A 21,149-nucleotide genomic window follows, 5' to 3' on the forward strand; every position below is an offset into this window, starting at 1 on the left:
GGCCTGGGAAAGCAGTCGAGGACGGCCCAAAGCTTTGGGACCCTGCACCCCCCCACCCCCGTGGGAGACCCGGAAGAGGCTCCTGGCTTTGGATCAGCATAGCATGACCGTTGCGCTCACTTGGGGAGTGAATCATCGGACGGAAGATCTTCCTCTCTGTCTCTCCTCTCTGTATATCTGCCTTTCCAATAAAAATAAATAAATCTTTAAAAAAAAAAAAAAACATGGCTCTTCCTCATCTATTCCAGGCTCCACCCACATCTCCTGCCAGAGCAGGTGGCAAGTCTGTCTTACGAATCAAGTGATGCTGGGCAGACATGGGCAGCAGGGACTGGCGAGTGAGGAAGGTCCTGAGTTGGGACCGTGATGGTGCCTGCAGCTAAAGGGGCTGTGGCGCCCAAGAGAGGGAGAAATGCTTGATCCAAGCTACAAACTGGGAGTCGTGGGATCTGGGCGGGGTCAGAAGTCTGGCAAGTGGCAGGACACAAGCTTCTGGCTGTCCGCAGAGGAGAACTGTGGAACAAAAACACTACCCAGGCCAGCCCGGGGGTCACTCCCTGCTGTGTCCTGCCCCAGGCCTCTGAGACAGAAACACAACTGCAGCCAGCACCCTCCGTCACGAAAGACCTTTAATGGCCTCCTACATATGCTTCTTTTGTTCATTTGTCCTGTTACAGTTGGAGAAAACTAGAGAAACTTATCAGACATGATAAGGAATGGCACGGGTACAACAGGTGACCCTGGCGAGTGGTCCAGGACTATCACAGCACAATCACTCCACACATCTGGAGACGCTGCCGTCTCCCTTCTGCCCCCTTCGCCATGCCCCGCACGCAGAGGCCCAGTCAGGAGGAGGAGACATACCCCACCATGTGTCTGTGGCCAGGACAGAATCCCAAGCAGAACGGCCCCAAGTGGGCGAGGCGCCTGCCTCTCAGTTGCCACTGTCTCACAAGACCACACCTCTACCCACATCTCCTGTGACCTCTGCAAGGGTCCCTGTGTAGTGGGCGGAGCCTGGCACTGGCCCCATGTTATACTTGGGGAGACTGAGGATCCTGAGAGCCCCCAAAGGCCCACTCAGATCACACAGCAAGTCCTAACTGGCACTCGGGTACCCTGTGGCTGGCTATGTCCCGAGCGTCCCATTTTCACTTGGGATGCCCTGGGTAAAAGGCTCTGAGCAGGCAACTGTGCCAAGGGCTGGTTCAGATCTCACCTAAATGTGCTCCTGAGCTCTAGGGAGAAGCCCAAGCAGAGAATTAGGCAGAGAGCTCAAAGCTTCAGGGTTTTGGTGAGGGGGGGGGACCAACCTCCCTGTGGGCATGTGCACCTGTTAGTCCCCAGGGGTCAGAGGGCAGCTCTATTAGAATTGCTCCAGAGAGACTTGCTGTTCCAAACGCTCCGAGGGGACTTTGTCTTAAAGGCTTCCCCCTCCCTCCTTGCATCTTTGTGAGCCCTGAGCTCCATCCATGCCGAATCTGACTGGCTCTTCTCCTATCACACCCCTTCCTGCTGCCCCAAAGGCCTGCAGCCGGGGAGTGGATGGCACCAGGGATGTGTAGACACAGCACTTCTGACTTCACAGTTCCCAGTGGCAGGACCTACATCAAGGGTCCAGCCCCTTCCTCACTGCGCAGCTTGCCCAAACCAAATCCAGGTCAGGACTGCGGAGTAGGGTGCCTGGGGAGCGTGTGAGTGTTACATGCATGTGCCTGTGACCCTGGCACCAGTGCAAAGTTCCTTTGTGGTGCCACACTGGAGCTGTTCCAACAGAGATCACCAGAGAAGCCAGGCTTGTGGGCCTCACCTCAAACTCATGACAGGGGCATGACATTTTTCTTCAAAAACACAGTTTTGCAAGGGAAATGGGTAGAGATGGAGATGAGCTGGAGACCTCCCCTTTGCCTTCACCCTCTTCCCCACCGGAGCTGATCCTCAGCACACTTTGCAAACTCTCGAACGGCCCACAGCCCCTGCTGGAAAGCCACAGGCTCAGGGTCTGCAGGGGTCCCAGGGACCTGCACCTGCCCCTTCTTCCTTGAGGCCACAGGGAAGTAACCCTGCAGGCAAGTGGAAGAGATGGGAGAACCTGTAGTAGAGCCACTATAATCCAGGAAGGAGAGCCAAAGGGACACAGCACCACTTAGTATGCGGGCTCCATGCCAGGCTGTGTGAGTGAGGGGCGAGGTGTCTGTTTTGGTCCTCACCTAGTGTAAAAAGCAAGCTGCCAGAGCAAGTCTAGGCCTGCATCCACGAGACTCTGTGAGAGTTCAAGATGAGGGCCTGGCCCTCCTCCTGGAACGGTGGGAAGGCACAGGCCCAAATGCAGCTAAGAGAGATGCCGCTTCCTGGGGAATGGGTCAGCTGGGGATGGGTGGTCCAGGCTCAAGACTTTGGTTGTCCCTGGACCTGAAGCTCTCCCAGGGACTGTGTTGGCTCCTTCTGATGCTGGATGGGGCCTCACCCTTCGAAGAACAGGAGCAGGCAGTTTCCATGGAGCCTACTCTGCTGGAGAGGCAGGTAGGGGGCTGAACCCCCGAGCATGAGGGCATGCCTCTCCTCAAGCCAGTCAGCACCAAAGTTTCTCAGTCCCCACAGAGCCTGCCACGTGGGAGGTATGGGTGGCAGATGGGTAGATGCCCTTCTCTCCCATTGTTGACAACAGCCATGTCTTCTGTTCTGATTACCGAAAAGGCCGATCTTGGTCACGGCATGTTGTCTCAGCTGGGTCACCAAGCTAAGCTGGCCACGTCTCATTCTGCCTGCCATTGACCGTGTGAAAAGGAGAACAAAGCAGTGAAGACTCACAGGGGAAGGGGGAGTGGCTTGTGAGCCTGGGGCCACACCCCTGCAAGGTGCAGGGCCGGCCATGCTGTGCAGGCATCAGCAGCAGACATGGCACCATAGGCTGGCCTTAGTCTCAGCTGGGCCCCACAACTCCTCCTTGAAGAAGGGATCACTGTCCCATTTTACAGTTAGGAAAACAGTCCACGACCCAGATCAATGTGCTCAAGGCCACCCCGCAGGTCTGAGAGGCAGCACCAGGGACTTCCAGCACCCTCTGACTGCACCATGTGGGGACCTGCAGATCTCCCAGCAGAACCCATTCTGCAGGTAAGCCCACCCTCACCTGTCCCGGCTTTGTACCTAAGGAAGCTCTGGCGTGGGAGTGGGGTACAAATAACTGGATCCTTGCCTTCAAAGAGCTGAATGCCCCTCTTGGTTGGGGTGCCAAGAAGCCTGGCTGCCTGCCCCGTACCCAGGGCATGCCACTCCTCCACATCCAGACCGGCATGGATGCGCCATCCACATAGCACTATGTGGTTGGCATAGGAACAGACAATGCCACGGGCTAGTGCCTGGGTGCTAGCGAGGCTCCCCGCCCCATCTCACCAGGTCTCACTGGGCAGGCTGCCTGCAGAGTGGACAGGGCTCTGGGAAGTTCACCCTGTGGGCTCAAGTGGGCATAGGGGTGGAGTCTGGAGCCTGACTAGAAGCCTTGGAGAGACCCGGGGCATTTCTCTTCGGAGAGAGGTCAGAGGGGATGCTGTGGCTTGTGTGCCTATAGGGCCATAGCATAGGATCGTACAGGAGTGCACTGGGACAAGGGCAAGTGTGCCTCAAATGCAACCCCTCACCAAGCTGTGCCTTCCGATGCAGGCCTGTGACCAATAGGAAGGCGTGTGGTTGGCGAATTCCCATCAAGGCACTATGTGGACCAGCAACAGCCAGGGGGCCCAAAAGGCAAGAGAGTCCCTCCCTAGCATTCTGAACCATGGGCTTCCTGAGGACAGGGACTGGGACAGCCCCATCTCTGCAGCTCCAGGGTGGGGCACAGGGCAGGGGCGCTATCAAGAGACTGGTGAGCCTGAATCCAACTAAACTTGGCCACTGATCTTGTGCAATCCAGATTCAAAGGTTCAATGACAGGTGTGTGTGTGTGGGGTGGAGGGGTTGCTCTGAGGCTGCCCAGTGGTTGGAGACAATACAGTGCAACACTAGGCTAAAGCCAGAAGGGGAGGCTGAGGATGCTCCGAAAGCCAGTCAGACAAAGCTTTTGTGTGTACACATGAGCAATGGGGGGAGGGCCTATAGGGGACTGGTCACCACCCTCCAAAGCTTCAGCACCCTGCATCACCCTAGAGATGTCAGCAGAAGACACTGGAGCACCCACCGTGTACTGTCCAGCATTTTATCAGCTCTACGAGGGTCCTTCAACAAGTGGTGGGAAAATGCAATTAAAAGAGTAAGTTTATTGGTGCAAAAAAAGTTGAGATTCATGCATAGTTTTTTTTCATCATACACATTTTCCATAAACTTTTTGAAGACCCCCTCGTACAGCTGCCCGGGGTTTGAGGTGGGGTGAGTGCGAAGGGCCCAGCCAAAGCTCTGGCAAGGGGGCTGGGACCTCACAACTGGCCAGGACAGTGCCACTGTCCTGCATTGACTTGGTTCTGAGCTGGGCTGAGCGCTCATGAGATTCAGAAGAGGCAGGGACCCCAGGCTTGGGAACTGAACCGTTGCCCACCTCCAGAAGCACTGGCCTCGAGTGCTAAAACGTACTGTCTCCCTTTTTCAAGCTGGTATGTGACAGAGAAGACAGCAGATGTTGGGGTGCAGTCTGTCCTGTGAAGCAACCTATTTGCATGGGGAGAGCTCAGGGAGTCCACATCTGCTGGGATGGTGCACTATGAGATGCCCTATTGCGAGCAGCCATCCCTGCCTGCCAGATACAAACCCTGCCCCTCCTGAGAAGCTCCAGGCCCGAGAGACGAGCAGCACATGTAGGCTGTGGCCTTGCAGATATCAGGCAAACTCCACGTCTGCCTTCCAGGCTGTGGATCAAAGGGCACGGCCACACCCGGTGTGACCCCTTGAACACCAGAGGACCAACAGGCAGCTCTGACCCCTTTCCCCCCATCAGAACCTGTTCACAAATAGAGGCCAGCACCATCTATTTGTTCAGTGTTCCAGGTGAGGAACAGAGGCCCAGGGAGGGGAAGGAACCTGCCCTGCATCATACAGCAAGTTAGTATCAAAGACCAGACAAGATCTTTTCAACACACTCTACCTCACTGCTTGTCTGCCTGTGGCAGCTCATGGCAACAGCAGGGGCATCCCACTTGGCAAGGGAAAAGGAGGAGTTCCTGGCCCTCAGTGTCCATCACCTCCTTGAGTGCCTGTATCTCAGCAGGACCTGCCGCCTTCTGGGAAGGACCCTCTATTCTGGGCAAACTGGCCATGAGCACTTGCACCCTGGCTGCAGCCCCAGCCTAGTTCGGGGTAAGATCTACAGGAGGCAGCAGGAAGACACAGTGGGAAACCCCAGCTGCCTTGAGGCCTCCCTTCTTGCCTCCTGCCATGTGATCATCTTAAATCCACAAAACAAGGCTTCCAGGACAATTCCTGAGCCTATTTCTCACCTCTGGAACCCTCCCTCCTCCACCCTAGGGCCACAGCCTGCTAAAGAGCCCCTCCCTCCCTGCTAAAGGTCCCCAGAAGTACAGGCTGACCTGATGAGGCATGCCAACCCACGCTGATGCAGACTCAGCTAGCTCACACAGCCTCCCTTCAACTGGCAATACCGTGGACAACAAAGTCCAGTTGCTTTTCTCCACTCCCTGGGCTAGGACCCGTCCATGAAGGTCACTGTCCAACACAGGCTCAAGGGGCCAGGATGGGGAGGGCAGGAGGGAGAGGTCTTTGGTGTTCCAAACTGCACAAGGGCATTGAGCATCGATCCGCAGCCTGCCTCTTCCAGCCACGAGAAGGTGGCCTTCAAGGCAGGTCATCTTTTAGCTGCCAGAAACACGCTGACCACCAGGGGCTGTTGTTCATGTTGTCTTCTGCGTCTGAGGCCTGCAAACCCAGTGTCTCCAAGTCCTCACGCCTCCCTCTTTCCTTCCTCCTAACACCAGGCCATTCCCAAGGCCACAGGTGACCTTTCTGGGAACAGGAGCAGGTGGAGGGAGCATGGAGTGTGAACACAGGATGGAGGACACGCTGGGGTCCTGTTGGCATGGAGGCTGCGGGGCTGGTCCTGAGGCTCATCTCCAAGGCCCCCCCAAAAAACAACCTCCGGGCCCCCTGGGAGAAACTGGAAGACCAGGGGAGTGGGGTTGGGCAGGATGGGGCAGGGGTGGGGGCGGACACCAGAATAGGAAGTAGACGGAGAAGCATCCTAGTGTGTGAGAACCGGAGCTGCCCATAGGAAGGGCCAGCCCCAGCCTATCTGTTGTTAAGCCTTGGGGAGCCCGTGACGTCCTCCTCTTCCTCCTTGTCATCCTTCATGCCTTTCAGCCTCTGCCGGGCAAAGTCCTCAAACACAATGTCATCATCGCTGGAGGAAGAAACAAGGAGAAACAGGATGTGTTTGCAGCAGCTGGAGGCACTAGCTTCTCCCGCAGCCCGACCAAGCAAAGCTGGGACCCAGGAGGCATCTGGGGCTGCTGGATGGGAGGGGACGTGACGCTGAATGCTAGAAAAGTGGGGGTGGTGCCGTGGACCAAGGGGAAGGAGTAGAGGAGCCGCATGCCTCAATGTCCAGAAAAGAAAGGCTCTCACAGGGCAGGGGCTGGACCCTAGTAACTTCACGCAAATTCTCAACCTCTAAGACCAGACCCAAGCAGTCCCACCCAAAAACCCAGCCAGCAGGGAGGTTGGGGGCATGCCTGTCTCCAACCAGGACAAGGTAAGCTTGGGTTACTGCAAAACACAGCCACAGCAGGCTTACACACGGAGCCATCCTAACAGCAGGCTGGGGTGGGGCTGGACAGGGCAAGGCAGGGCAGGTCAGTGCTAACAGCAACTCCCTTATACCCTAAAATTTGTCCACTCAGGACCCAACGATCCCTGCTTCCACAGATGGTAGCTGCTGCACGGGGCATGCTCAAGGGAGACCAGACACCTCATATCCCAGAAGTCTCCTGGGGGGAATCTAAGGGACCTTGGGAGCTTCAGCAACCACGCCACTTGATCCTAGAGACAAGTGGTCAGCACACTGTCCCGGACACCCCAGCCCCAGATCCTGACCCATCCCACCGCCTGATTCCATCAGGAAGGCGGCACCAGCCCTGTGTGAGGTGAGCAGGTGGTGTGGGTGGACGGACGCACGGACTGACGAACGGACGTGCAAGGACGAAGGAAGACAGACCCCCAACAAGGCAGGAGGAAGAGGAACAGGCATGGAGTCGCTTTCAAGTCACATGCAGGCAAGCGGGCTGCTGAAGAGGTGAGCAAAGGTGGCTCTCAGCAGGCTGCTCCTCCAGATAAGGTTCATAAGCATGTTAGCAAATGACCACCCCGTTCCCATGCCCGCTGCACCTGCCCCACCCCCAATGTGAGCAGGCAGGGTTCCGCTTACTTGGTGTCAAGTTCTATGAGATTGGTGTCTACTGGCGTCTCGTTCTCTGGAACTGAACAGAGCAGGGGGCATCCCGGGGTTAGTATAGAAGGTGGGCACAGTCTGGGACCCTCGGGGCAGCCAGGTTCAGATGAGGTGGACCAAGAAAGAAATGGCCCCCACCCCATCCTAGAACACCCCAATCATCTAAAGGTCACCACAGGGTCCCAGATGCCCCAAACAGCAGGGAAACCCCAGGCTGCCAGCAGCTTCTTACCTAACACACCGCCCATACCCCACCACTGATGCTAAGACAACCCTTTCTGAGTCTCACTGATCTGGAGCTGTGTTATCATGAACTGGGAGTCCATGAACTGTGGCCAGTTGGATACCACCAAGAATGCTGTCTACACAGCCCTTCTTCTTATTCCCAACCAGGACCCAGCCCACGCCTGGATCCCAAGCTGAGAGCTCCCTCCCCAACTCCCAGCCTCACTCTCCCACAGAGAACTGCAGTGAGGCGCTGGCTGTCCCCCACCAGGAATTGTGGGGCCCACAGAGGATGCTGGGGGCTGGGGAGGGGCTGACCCAGGCTAGGGCTGACCCGTCTGGAAACTCCCACAGCACGGATTTTCCCCAACCCTGATCCTGCTCACCTTCCCGATGTGGGGGCTCCTCTTTAGGCTTGGGGTGCATTAGGGTGAAGGGCAGTTCCACGGCCACGTCGCTGAAACAGAAAGCCAGGGGTACTGAGCCTCAAGCCTCAGGCTGACTCCATGGCCACTGGATGGGGAGGGGTAGGGTTCCTGGTGGGAGCAGCTGGGCCCTGCCCTCTTTGAGCCTCCCTCTCTCTAGGAGAACTGAGGTGACCTCTTCCCTGCCCCCTAAAAAAAAAGAAACCTCTCCCTTTGTGGACAAGAGCCCCCAGCGAGCAGAGGACAACCCAAGACAGTGGGCATCACAGTCCCTGGGTGGCCCCACAGGTGCCCTGGAGCCCACCTGCCTCAGATGCCTGCCATCACACCACCCCTGCCTGCCCACCTCCTGGCTGTGAGCATGTCCACCCCCATGCCACCCTACTTCCAGGTGGCCCTGGCTACCTGCTCCCTAAAACTGGGCCCGGATGTACAGAGACAGCCTGTTGGAGGAACTGGAGGTGCCAGGCATGAGTCAGTGTTTCCAACCCAGCCTTCGCTGCCCGTGTCCCTGAAGGGCAGACACTCCCATGGCACTGATTGGGTCAAGGACTCTTCTGGATTCTTCCCACACAGCAGCACATTGAATCATCCCATCAACCCTATCCCTGACCCCCGTGAATGGATGGGAAAACTGAGGAATAAGATTAACACATCCTGCCCGAGTCTGGATGACCAAGAGAAGACTCCAGCTCCATGGTCACGCCCTCAGTACTGCATGGCTGCAGTGGAGTTGTGACAGCAGCCTGGAGCATTCTCTCAGCTTTACCCTGGGACACCCCCGACACCCAGTCCTAGCACCCACCTCTCGTCTGCTAACATTGTCTCCCAGGGCAGCACAGTGGCCAAGGGCACAGGGGCTGTTCTCTGAGATCTGTCCTGTCAGCCCCACCTCTCCCTGGTCCAGCCTGGTACACCTGTGAGGCTCCCTGGGCTCAGCTGCAGACCAGGAGAGCAGTGTCTCTGCCCTGTAGGGGAGGGGCCCAGAAGATGGCAGGTGGACGCGAAAGCCTGGCTGAACTGAGGAGCTTGTGCCCATCAGAGTTGCCACCCTGCTGGGATTGGCTCTTTGTTGTTGTTGTTGTTGTTTTTCCACTGCCCTTGCAGGTCCACAGGGAGGTGAGCCATTGTGGAACAAAACCTGCAGGAACCTGAGGTTTGCTAACCCCCACAAAAGCCCTGGAGGGAAGCTCCTGGCCTGTCTTTCATTCCCATCTGGAATTCAGCACCCAGAGCCAGCTTAGCCACAAAACTAGGGGCCGAAAACCTTTGCTGCACAGAATTCAAAGAATTTCACCTCTGACAACTGGGCTACGATTCCCTAGGACAAGCCAGAGGCCGCCTTGTGTCAAGGAGAGGCCACATGCACGCTGGGGTCTCACTCATCATTGTCCCTGGGAAGTGAGTCCACAAAGACAGACCCCAGGACGACCCTTCCTTGACAACCCTCACTCAGCTCCTCCTCCTCACCCATGGGCAGCAGTTGCTGAGTCACAAAGTCTGCACTTCTCCAAAAGAACCTATAACCTCGCAGACCACCCATTCTGACAGCTCAACCCAGACCACTGCTGTGTGTGCTTTGCTGCCCATGAGAGCCACGGACGGCATTGCGAGCTGCAGCCTTCACAGGACAGGCCGTGTCTTTCTCACAAAGGCTCAGGTACCGACACACCTGGCCCTGGCGATCTGAAATAACTCACTAAGGTTCCTTCTAAACCCAGCACCCCACTGTGCTGCAGATTTGTGGGTCTCTGGGCCCTAAAGGAAGGGGACAGATCAGCCAGGCCCAAGCGAGGGAATTTACCTGGATGCCAGATCTCCCAACAGGCTGAGTGGGTCAGAGGAGGCAGGAGGAGTGGTCAGGAGAGAGTTGAGAGAGGAAGAAAAGAGAAAGCACATTCATTCACTACCTCTGTTACCCCTCAGGTGGGCAGACACCGGACACACACCCCTGCCCCACACCTCCCACTGCACAGGCCTCGCACTGCACAGACCTCCCACTGCACAGCCCCCACAGCTCAGCCCTGCCCTCCTCCTCTCATTGCACAGCCCCACAGCTCACCCACGGGTGCTCTGAAATGGCAGTGCCCTTTCTTTGGGGATGGGGAGGGCTTGTGGACTGGGATCCAAGCCCAGCTCAGCAAACCCTGAGCCGCAGGCCCCACCTCAGGAGAGACCCCCTCCTCTGGCCCACCTAGCCCCAGTGGCTGGCACTGCGGTATAGCAGGTTAAGCCATTAGTGGCCTGTGGTACTGATATCCCACCCTGAGGCACAGGACACAGTCCCACTGCTGTGTTTCTGATCCTATTCCCTGCTGATGTGCCTGGGAGGCAGCAGACAATGGCCCAAGTGTTTGTTCCCCTGCCACTCCCATGGGAGAAGTGGATGCAGTTCTGGTTCCTGGCTTCTGTCTGGCCCAGACCTGGCTGTTGATGCCATGTGGGGAGTGAACCAGAGAGTGGAAGATCTCCCTCCGCCTCTCCTTAAAACACACACACACCTCCCTTGCTGCCTGCTGCACAGGGGGTCTGGAGGCAGCTAGCCCAGGCCAGAAGGTCATCTCCCGGGGCTAACTGAGAACGTGTCAACGACCGTGAGTCCCACAAGGCATTGGGGATTAATCATGGAAATAGAAACGGTGCCCAGTTCTGCACTCAGCCACTCACAAGGAAGCTTTCACAATAAAGGAGATTCTACATTGACCGGTATTTAGTTTTAGGGTTATTTTATTATTTTTTTAACTTTATTTATTGGAGAGATAGAGACACAGAGAAAGCTACCACCCCCTGCTTTGACTCCACAAATGCCTGTGACAGGGCAGCCAGCACCAGGGGCCAGGAACCCGCTGTCCAGGCCTCCTGCTCTGGGAGCCATCCCAGCTATCTCCTAGGGTTCCCCTCAGTGGGACACTGGAACCAGGAGGGGAGCCAGGTACCAAACACCGGCATCTCACCCAGCACCCGAAGTCACACCCCAACACCTGCTCTGTTGAACTGTCGGTCTCTATAGCAACTTATAACCAAATTAGAATTCATCCTCTGACAAAGCAGAAATCCCAGTAACGGCTTATAACATGTATACGGGGAGAGTCGGGGGTCTGCCCTATGTCCCCACAAAACTCTTCTCAGGGCTAGGAAGTACCATGACCACAACATCCAGTCAACCCGTCCTTGATGGTGTGGGGTTGGGGGAAGATTTTAAGGAAACATTTGGCCAACTGTGTGGGCCTCGATGAAATGGGGAAGCCAGAACTGCTAGCAAACCCCCCATCCAGCTCTAGGGTTCTGAGCCCCTTCGGCTATGTCCCCAGCATAAGCCAGAGCGGGGCTTGCTGCACCCCAAGGTGGGATAAGGGGCTCAGCATCCCCAGGCCTGAACATCCTCCCTTTTGGGGCCACAGCCAACCTCAGGGCAAAGTCCAGAGAGAGAAGAGGCCCCTGAAAGAGGAGGAAGAGGAAGAAAGAGGCAGAGAAGGGACCAGGAGGAGGTGAGGGAGGGAGGCGGGGGACGGTGGACAGGGGCCCTGGACAGCACTCACCCGCCCCGTGAGACCACCAGCTTGACCTTCACTTTGTAGGAGACAATGATGCCCAGAACCTCGCGGTTGGCGCCTTCCCGCATCCTGTGGGTGACAAGGGAAGCAGTCTGGGGAGTGACGAGGGGACGGAGCTGTAGGGGCAGCAGCTGCCCAGCCCATCTTGGGCCATTCAGCCAACTGAGCCTCCAGATGAGCAGGGTGGGCGTGGCCTCTGGCAGTGCAGCCCCTCCCACCCTCCCAAGGAGCCAGCCTCTCACAGCTGTGTGGATGTAAGGGGAGGCTGCGGGTGGGTGGCACTGTTCAGGGCTGGGGGTGAGGGGCACTGGAGGATCACAGTCCATCCCAACTACCCCACCAGGCCAGCCCTGGGTGGGAAGGGTGACATGCTGTCCTGCTGGAGCAGAGAAAGCTGCTGAAGTCGGATGGACAGGAGCAATTACACAGCCTAGAGGCAGCCCACACCTAGTCTAGCCCAGCTCACCACTGGGCCCAGCCCCTCTTGTTCATCACCTGCCACTAGGACCCTCCCAGGCACCAGCCACTCCCTTCCCTCCCTCCTGTCTCTTCCAGGAAGTCTTCCTAGATTGCCACCCTTCCCCTTCTGTGTGCACTGATGGGGCTGGCACTGATGGAGTGAAAGGATTTGGGGGGGACCTTGTTCTCTGGGGGAAGAGTCTCCCCAACAGGCCAAGCTCCCGAGGATACCCCTGGGGTAGGTGAGAATGAGTGCAGCCCGAGCTCTGTCTCCACACTGGTGGGGGCCCATGGGGGAGCCTCACAGTGTGCTGGAGGCCAAGTTCGTGTCCTCATGCTTGAGTTTTCCATCCAGCGCCAGGCCCCGCTTCTCTCGGTTGTTGGCCAGGAATGGGGTGAGCGTGTAGACCTTGCAGAATGTTGAGCTGGGGGCCACGGTGTCACTGGGGAGAAACAGGGCGGATATAAATCAGCCTCCTCCTCCTTCTCGCACACCAGCAAGCCACCAGGACACCTAGCCTGCTCCCACCCCACCTCTGCCAGGTGCAGGGACCAAATGGATCAGATGCAGTCCTGGCTGGCAGACCCCAACCACTCAGAGGACACACACAGCTGATCGAGGAATCTCACCAAAAGTCCTGCTAGCCAAGCGCATGGCGGTAACACAGGCTGACCTGAAAAGTTCCACCTCTGAACACAACCAGCAGGAAGCTGCTGGGCACCCACCTGTGCACCACCTCATGCTACACCTGTTGGGGGCAGGTGCTGGGCCCAGTGTTCCAGATGCTGCTTGAGATGCAGGCTTCCCTCCGTGAAGGGCTTAGATGTGAACTGGCTCCAGCTCTCTGCTGATGCGTACCCTGGGAGCCAGGGGTGAGGGCTCAAGTGCTTGGCTTCCTTCCATCCGTGCAGGAGGCCTGGGCCATGGTCCTGGCTTTGTCCCCCCTCTGTCTCTCCATCATATCCCGGGCATCCTAACCATGCCAGCTTTCCTTGTCTTTGCTCCCGCCCCGCCCCTTTTCTTTTCAAGGAGAGAGTTGGCAAGCAAGCAGACAGTGAGCAAGCCTGCAAAATTGCACATGGCCCAAGTCAGGGCCCAATTCTGTGAGGCCGAGCAGGTCCCAACCCTGGGACCCCCACTCCTGACCCACAGACAGCCCTAGGGTGCCGTGACTGCCTACTCGGCCATCCATGCTTCAGTCACAAAGCTACTGACCCCCCTGCACAGCCTGGAGTTTCCACTCTCAGGCAAACTGGGATCTTCAAAAAGCTCATGGAAATGTGTATTATAAATAAACTGTGCCTGGATATCAACATTTTCCAAACCATATATAAATATACACACTCATATATGTGTGAATATAAAAATACATAAAATTGCCAAAAAATTTTTTTTGCAGGGCCAGGAGCTTCTAACAGGAGCATCTGCTTCCTAGAGGTAGCCACAGGTGCTTCATGTGGAACCTCTGCACCTTCCTTGCGGTCGCCAAGCTGGGAACCAAGCTGTGCTGGGCTGTAGGGGCCCTCCTCAAGCCTAGAACTTCCGGAAGGTTCCAGGGAGAGGTGGTTAGTCTCCAGTGTTCCACACGACTCCTCTTATCCAGGGAGCTGCAGGACTTCCACGTCGGATGGTTAGAGCTGCATACCTACCGCCTTGGCCACCGGGAAGCTCCCGGAAGCAGCCCCCTCCAGCCGAGTACCAGACCCCCTAACAAGGATTCTCTCCACAACTCCAGTTCCCCTGCACTCACTGGCTTCTCTTCAGTCACTTCAGCTGTTCTGGATCATCCCCTGGACTATCGGAATGACTTTTCTTATAGCTAAAGAATTTGGATGATTTCTCTAGAAGGTTCTCTTCGGCCACTTGGAGCAGCAACAAGCCTGAGGACCTCTACCAGAGAGCGGGTGCAGACACCTGTGGCAGGGGCTGGTCCTGCTTTTGCTCACCAGCTCGCCCATCCAGGGCCAAACTGGTGCTCACTTACTCAGCCTCCTCCATGGCCACGGGGCACTTGTACTGCGCGGTGTTGAAGAGGCAGATGTCCGCGTACTGGCGCACTAGGGAGGGGAGGGGAGCAAGGCATGTGAGCCCCAAAGGGGCTGCAGGAGGGAAGCCCACCCCCAGTCCCCCCCTTCCAGGGCTGCTCTGCCCCAAACCCAGCACACCTGGCCAGTAAGTAGCCAGGAGTCCCAACCACAGTCACACCCACAGGTGCTGAGCTGGCCAATAAGCACCCAGCCATATCCACTGGCTTCGGGGGTCACTTCCAAGGCTATTTGAACCAGGGCAGGACCCCAGGCTAGCTCACCCTCACCGCCTGAGCTGTCCCCAGGGTACCTGAGATCTTGATCTTCTTCACGGTCTTGTTGGTGTTGTTGGTGACATGGACGTTAACACTAATGGGTTCGCCATGGTAGTAGATCTGGGGAGCAACCGAAGGAAAGGGGGAGGGTTGGTGGGGAGGGCTCCCCAACCCTGGCTATTCTGACCTATGTTCTTACTGTACACTGATGCCAGCAGATGCACTAAGCTTCAGGCTCCTGGCACTGGTCCAGGTCCTGGGGCTAGAGGGCAGGGTTAGGGATTAAGGTTCAAGAGTGTCCAGCTCGGGGTGTCCCTGTCCTCCTCAGGGGTATTACTGCTTCATCACTCAGGGTTCAATTCCCTGAACCTGCTTCTGCAAAGCTGGGCGGGGAGGACTACGCCCTGTGCAGGCACCTGCACCTCTCCACCATTCGTCAGGCCCCGAGAGACTTCCTCATGTCCCCAAGAGAGGGCTGAGGTAGCTTGACCTGTGGTCCTAGAACTGGAGTCTGAGGCCCAGGTCTTGTCCACCAGCCCCACCTCATCCCTACCCCCACCCTCGGTCCTGCCTCCCTCCTACCTCCTTGTCCAGGGAGGCCTCCAGGTGCAGGGGCTTGTCGGACATGAGGAACTGCCTGGTGGTCTCGGCCGTGGGCTGGGGACCGGGCCTCTCGGGAGCATACTGAACCTTCCGGATGACCAGACGCACAGAGTTCCTGGTGGATATGGCCAGGGGAAGAGATGACCAGAGACCCCACCTCTGGCCCCTTTCCTGGTGTTCCCCCACAGCCCTCTACTGCTCCAGAGACCCCCCCCCCCACACACACACACACACCAAGGCTCCCCATGGCCTTAGCATCCAGCTATATGATGTGAAGTTGATATACCCCATCCTAGAACCACTCCCCACCCTGGGCTACTTTCATTCCCCAGACCCTGGGGAGAGGAATGTGTGTGTAAGCCCGCTGCTGTGCAACCACAGCTGCACGGTATGCACCAAGGGACAGGATGCTGAGGACAGGGGAGGAGCTGGGATTCAGTGGGAAGGGGTGCAGATGCTGGGGGCGCATGCCAGGGAAGCACACCCAATGAGGGACAGAGCCTGCAGATGATACAGGCTCAGCAGAGCTGACTGGACTTAGGCAGGGACACCAAGCATGGGTGAGGGGATGGAGACCCTCATGCTGCACACGTGGGCACCCCCATGTCTCAGACAACTAACTCATTTCCCTGAAACTGGAGAGCCAGTTCCTGAACTCGGGAGCGCCTAACTCCTGCCTCTCTTACTAACTTAGCTTCCCTGGGCCTCAGCATATTCATCTAACAGTGACAACAGCAGGACGAAGGTGTGAGGGTAATCTGGGTAATTACGTTAGTCCAGCTTGTCCAGTCTGTTTCCCAGTGAGTCCTTGGGAATGGTGGTTCCTAATTCCTCACTCTTAGTCATCCTTTGGTATGGACTTAAATTACTACGGGGATGGGCCTGGTGGCTCCTGTTCCTTGCCATAGTCAAGCCCTTTCTCCAGTCCACAACATCCTTCCTTCTCCTGGACTCTGGGATTAAGAGGAAAAGGGTAACGGGGAAAGCAGGGAAAAGGGTCTCCCTCCTCCCAACGCTGGCTCACTGTACCTGCAGTACTGCCTATGTCCACCAGGTGGCACGCAAAGCCCATTCCCTAGGAGGTGGCTGTGGTTTACCACAGTGCCAACACAGGATGGAAGGGCAGAAAGAGGCAGGCATGGGAGTGACAGGCATGGGAGGTCAGGGCCACTCTCCCTACTGCCAGCCTGGGCTGTGTCCCTCCATGGGGAAGCTCCTCCTCTCACCTCCCTGGCTCCTTGCTTTGGGCCTCAGCCCTAGCCCTAGCCCTCGGGTCCTGCCCACGGCCTCTACATCCTGCAGTCAGAACAAGCCGCCTGGAGGGGACAAGAGCTGAGGCAGGAAGCCAGTGCAGTAGTGCCAAGGAGGAGCTGCTGGGGCCACCTCCCCCAGGAAGTCCTTGGTGCATGACCTGTCAGCCTTCCACGTGCCCTTCTCTGAGGTCCAGAGGCAGGAATGTCCTGCTCCTCCCGCCTTTCCTGGTATTGTGGCTGATCTCCTTTTCAGGCCCTGCCCCTCGTCTGCCTTCTCCTTCCCCCGGCTGGCCAAGCGCACCCCGCCCATCCCGGCACCGTTGGCCTCCTCACCGCTTGTGGATCTTCTCCTCCAGGTTCTCAGCGCAGAAGGCCTTGACTTCGTAGTCCACCCCGCAGGCCTGTTACAGGGCAGGGGGCACTGACCACAGGGCCATGGAATGGCAGGTGTCTGCCCGCTGTCCAGACCTCACCTCCCACCATTCAATTCCGCTGCTGCTGCTCGGGGTCTGACCCTGACAATCAGCCCGGCCAGCCAGACTGCATGGCCTCCCTCCACAGCGGCCTTCACTGCCTGCCCACCTCCCACCCCCGCCATAGCACTGGGCACCCCGAGCCCCCTGGCAGCACTCTGCTCTTTCGAGATGGACCTACAGAAGGTAAAGCCTTCGCAGGTGCTGCCGGTCTGCTGACAGCCAGCTCTCTAACCACAGGAGGAGGCACATCCTATTCTCTCCACAGTCCAGGGCCAGGGGTCCTCGTGCTGCCATGCCCCTCCCCTGAGCCTTGTCCCCATCTGGGGGACAACAGCAATCATGCCACAGTACACAGCTGCTTGGAGGGGTGGGCGAGGCCAACTATAGGTGCTCAGAGCATTCTAGTCCTGTCGTCAGGCAGAGGGGGCCCGGGTGAGCCAGCAAGGGAGGCTGACCGCCATCTGTGGCTTTGTGCTTGTCCGAGGCGGAATCGGCCTGCTCAGTCCTGAGGAAGTTCCCACAAGGTGGGTGGTTCCCACAGGTCAGGCACCAGCTAGGGATGAAAGCCAGGACCCAGCAACATGTGCATCCCAGACCCCAAGAGACTGTCCTTGGGGTGACCGGTGTACCTTGCCTGTGTCTTCTGGCCCAGGCTGCAACGTCACAGAGCATGGCAGGTTTGGTGGGATCTGTTCAAAAGACAGTCAGAATGAGCCACTATCACAGGAGGTAGCCCTGTTTCTACCCACGTCACACAGCCCTGCCACTCCCACACATCCGTCACACCAGGCCCTTGAGGGCAGGCTGTGCCTCTCCATCAAACTAGAGGCTCCAGGGGCCAGGTGGTGCCGCCTCCATCAGACCCGGCCCTTCATGCCTCAGCCAGGGCCAGAGGCCCCTCTTGAACATGCTTTATCCAAAGGCCCAGCCCTGTCACCGCAGTCATGAAGTCCACCTGCTGGCCTGCAGGCCTGCCAACATGTTCCCATCCACAACTCTGCAAGGCCCTCTGGGTCACTCCAAGAGGAGGCAGGACATAGGCAAGCTCATGCCAAGGAGGAAGGGGTGGTAAGGAGCCTGGACCATCCCTGGGGCTTGGAGGGCAGAGGGGGCACAGTGAGCCAGGGTGTGTGAACCAGAAGAGGTGAGCAAGGGCTTCTGGCCACCCCCACCCACCCCTGTTAGGGCAGCATAGCAAGCTCTCCCTCAGCTCTAAGCTGGCAGCATGGAATTAGCGGCTAAGATGCATAACACTCTAAGATCTCAGAGTTGGGAGAAGTCAGGGCAGGGAGTTGGAGTTGATGTGTGACCCCCCGAACCATACAGTCTGCACTTCTTCCTTCTCCGCAGCCATCCCGGGGGGCCGCCTGCTTCCCACCAGCGCCTGGACTCGAGGGATAGCCTAGCGATCAGGGTACCACCCAGCAGCAGGCAGAGAAGGGACACTTTTCAGGTAGTGTGACAGGTAGTGTGAGTATGCTGGACGCCTGGGGGACATGAGCTCCGCTGCCCCCTGCCCCCACATGCCCACCCTGGGAGCGTCCTAGAAGTGACTAGTGCTCCTGGGCGGGGGTGGGGTAGGGTGGGGAAAGGGGCTGGCGTTCCCTGACCTCGAAGGTGAAAGGGTAGGCATGCTCGCCCAGCTTCTTGATGAGGCGCTCCTGTAGCCGCGTCAGGGGCTTCTTGTCCTCGGGTGCTGGCGGGAAGGACTGCACGTTGGCCACGAACAGGTCCTTGCGGAAAGTCAGGCCCAGCACGTCCAGGTCCTCCCGGCCATAGCGGAAGGCGCACGTGAGAGTCACGTAGACTGCAGGGGGGTGGGGAAGGGAGCAGGGGGCATGAGGAGGGGCCTGGGAGAGCCAGAGCAAAACCCTCACCCCACCGTACCCCACCACGGCTCTCACTGCAGCCCCCTCACCCTCTCACTCCCATGCACAGGGGGAGACCAGTGCCATGTCCCCCGGAGGAGGCCATGATTGGGTGCCTGGAAGGGCAGCCTGTGTGGGTGGGTGGGGAGGGTCTTGGCAGGAGGCAGGGACTGCTCACTAGCTCTCTCTCTCTCCCTGCCAGTCTGTCCTGGAGAGAGGTGGAAAAACACAAAAGTGGGGGCCAGGTCAGGGGATGTTAGGTGCTGCCAGGTGACATCTGCCAGGCACAGAAACTTGTCCCTTCTTCCCTCTAACTCTTCAAAACCCTGCCTCCTCCCTTCCTAACTCCTGCTCTGCACCATCCCCGCTGGCATGGCAGGGCCGGGGCAGGAGGCCTGAACACGTGCTATGGGCCTGGCTGGAGCCTTCGGGACCACCAGGGAGGACGAGCAGGCAGGGAGAGGCAGCAGGATAAACTGGTCTCCTTCCCAGGTGCACGGGCAAGAATATCCCAGACATCCCAGGCTGGAGGTTCGTGGGGAGGAGGAGTGGGGGCTACGGCCTACCTCTCCTCTCTTTGAGATACTCGGGATCCACCAGGACCACACCATCTGGGGGAGGACAGAGAGTGAGTGACTTTCCTCAAGCCCTGAGCCCCAAATGTCAGCCTAAATCCAAACCCAACCCTAGAAGGCCAGCCCCCAGGATGGCACGCCTACTCTCCCCAGCTTAATGGCACAGAAAGGTTACCAGACCTCTGCATCTCCCATCTTTTAGGAAGAAGCCAAATACAAGAGGGGGCGGGGGGGAAGGGAGAGTGAGCATTGTGGCGCAGTAGGTTCAGCCACCACCTGAGATGCCCACATCCTGCAACTGAGTGCCAGCTCTGCTTCTGGTCCAGCTGCCTGCTGATGTGCACTCAGAGAGGCAAGACAGGACAGCTCAGTGCTTGGGCTCCTGAGTGGGAGAACTGGACGGAGTTCCTGGCTCCTGGCTCTGGCCTGGCCCAGCCCTGGCCCCTGCAGACCTTCAGGGAGTAAGTCATGGAAGAGCTCGTTCTCTTGCTCCCTGTCATCCAGCCTTCCAAATAAGAAAATCTTTAATAAAGAAAAGAACTGCACGACGCTGTGGTACACCAGGCTAAGCCTCCTCCTAGAGCACTGATAGCCCATGTGGATGCCAGTTCAAGTCCTAGCCGGTCCATTTCCAACCCAGCTCCCTGCTAATGTGCCTAGCTCAAGTGCTTGGGCCCCTGTTCCCACGTGGAAGACCTGGAAGAAGCTCCTGACTCCTGGCTTTGGAACAGCTTAGCTTCGGCCATTGTTGCCAATTGGAGAGTGAACCGTCAGAAAAATCCTTATCTCCTATTTTCTCCCTGTAACTCTGCCTTTCAAATAAAAATAAATAAATGTTCCAAAAGACAAAAAAAAAAAATCACATAGGCTGAGAAGGCCCAGGGCCACACACATTTTGGGATGGGGCAGCTCTGAATCGTGGAGGCAACACAGAACAAGGATCATCCATCCCAGACTGTGCTTGGCAGAGTCAGCCCCTGGCCACCCCAGCATTCACTCAAAAATGTGCCACATATGTGATTCCCCACCAGGCAAAGTCACCTGTGACACCAGCCCTCGCAGTCGGTGTCTGCACAACAAACTTGTCCAATGAAACGTTCTCAGAACACGGGTGAGCCACCACATGCACACCCGGAGGTCAGCCAAGGCCAAGCCTCCCATCAAGTTCAGGTCAAGTTCTGCTGATAAATGAATTCTGCATTGAGCCTAGGGACAGCCACAGAGGGCGTGTGACCTGCGAAATCTACTCCCAGAGCTCCTGGGAGCACTAAGTGGGGAGTCCATGTTGCCCAGCATTCCCCACCCCTGTGTCTCCCTGATCCCCACACCTACCCCATCTTGCCCTCAGAGGCTGTGACTGCAAGTGAATACCTGTGGGGCTCTGGTCCCAGCCCCATCCTGGTAGCTCCAAGTGACAGGACCATGCCCAGATATCTTCCCTCTTTTTAAAAAAAATACACATACACACATATACATATATTCATGTATATATATTTGAAAGCCAAAGTTAGAGAAGAGGAGACAGATCTTCCATCCAATCGGTTCACTCCCCAAATGGCCACAACACCTGGAGCTGAGCTGATCAGGAGCCAGGAGCTTCCTCTAGGTCTCCCACCTGGATGCAAGGAGCCCAAGGACTCAACTCACCCTCCATGGTTTTACCAGGCCATTAGCAGAAAGGTGGATGGAAAGTGGAGCAGCCAGAAATTAAACATGTGACCATATGGAATGCTAGCACTGTAGACGGAGGTTTGGCCGACAACGTCATGGCACCAGCCCCTCTATAAGATGTGTTTATTGACTTGAAAGGCAGAGAGAGAGATCTTCCACCTGCTCATTCACTCCCCAAATTCCCATGAGAACCATATGGTCCCCAGTCAAAGTCAGGACTCCAGGCAGGGGTAAAGCCAGCCTGAGGGTTCCCAGGCCCTGCCCACTCCCTCTGAAATAGGAACCCCTCCCCACGTGTCTACCCTCACGTCACATGAGTCACCCCAGAGAACCTGAAACCTGCCACT

At 57.3% G+C, this 21,149-nt stretch overlaps 1 protein-coding gene across 3 annotated transcripts in view; it reads right to left on the minus strand.

The window, feature by feature from the left end:
* Positions 1-611: 611 nt before the first annotated feature.
* The window catches only part of ARRB1 (arrestin beta 1), a 68,782-nt gene continuing 48,244 nt past the window's right edge, over positions 612-21,149 (minus strand). For 2 of the 3 annotated variants that reach the window (XM_040964284.1, XM_040964281.1), the window contains exons 4-16: positions 19,123-19,167; positions 18,299-18,495; positions 17,318-17,377; positions 16,546-16,613; positions 14,939-15,074; positions 14,392-14,476; positions 14,039-14,111; positions 12,359-12,496; positions 11,580-11,663; positions 9,845-9,868; positions 8,002-8,072; positions 7,367-7,418; positions 612-6,343 (exon numbers count right to left, since the gene is read on the minus strand). In XM_040964284.1, coding sequence (XP_040820218.1) covers positions 6,232-6,343; positions 7,367-7,418; positions 8,002-8,072; positions 9,845-9,868; positions 11,580-11,663; positions 12,359-12,496; positions 14,039-14,111; positions 14,392-14,476; positions 14,939-15,074; positions 16,546-16,613; positions 17,318-17,377; positions 18,299-18,495; positions 19,123-19,167 — 1,145 coding nt within the window. In that variant the 3' untranslated portion in view covers positions 612-6,231. The remainder of the gene's footprint in view (positions 6,344-7,366; positions 7,419-8,001; positions 8,073-9,844; positions 9,869-11,579; positions 11,664-12,358; positions 12,497-14,038; positions 14,112-14,391; positions 14,477-14,938; positions 15,075-16,545; positions 16,614-17,317; positions 17,378-18,298; positions 18,496-19,122; positions 19,168-21,149) is intronic. The other variant, XM_040964282.1, reaches the window with a different exon arrangement.

The sequence above is a fragment of the Ochotona curzoniae genome, unplaced genomic scaffold (assembly GCF_017591425.1).
Source record: "Ochotona curzoniae isolate NIBS_2020 unplaced genomic scaffold, NIBS_Ocur_1.0 scaffold_3223, whole genome shotgun sequence".
In the NCBI taxonomy this organism is placed as follows: domain Eukaryota; kingdom Metazoa; phylum Chordata; class Mammalia; order Lagomorpha; family Ochotonidae; genus Ochotona; species Ochotona curzoniae.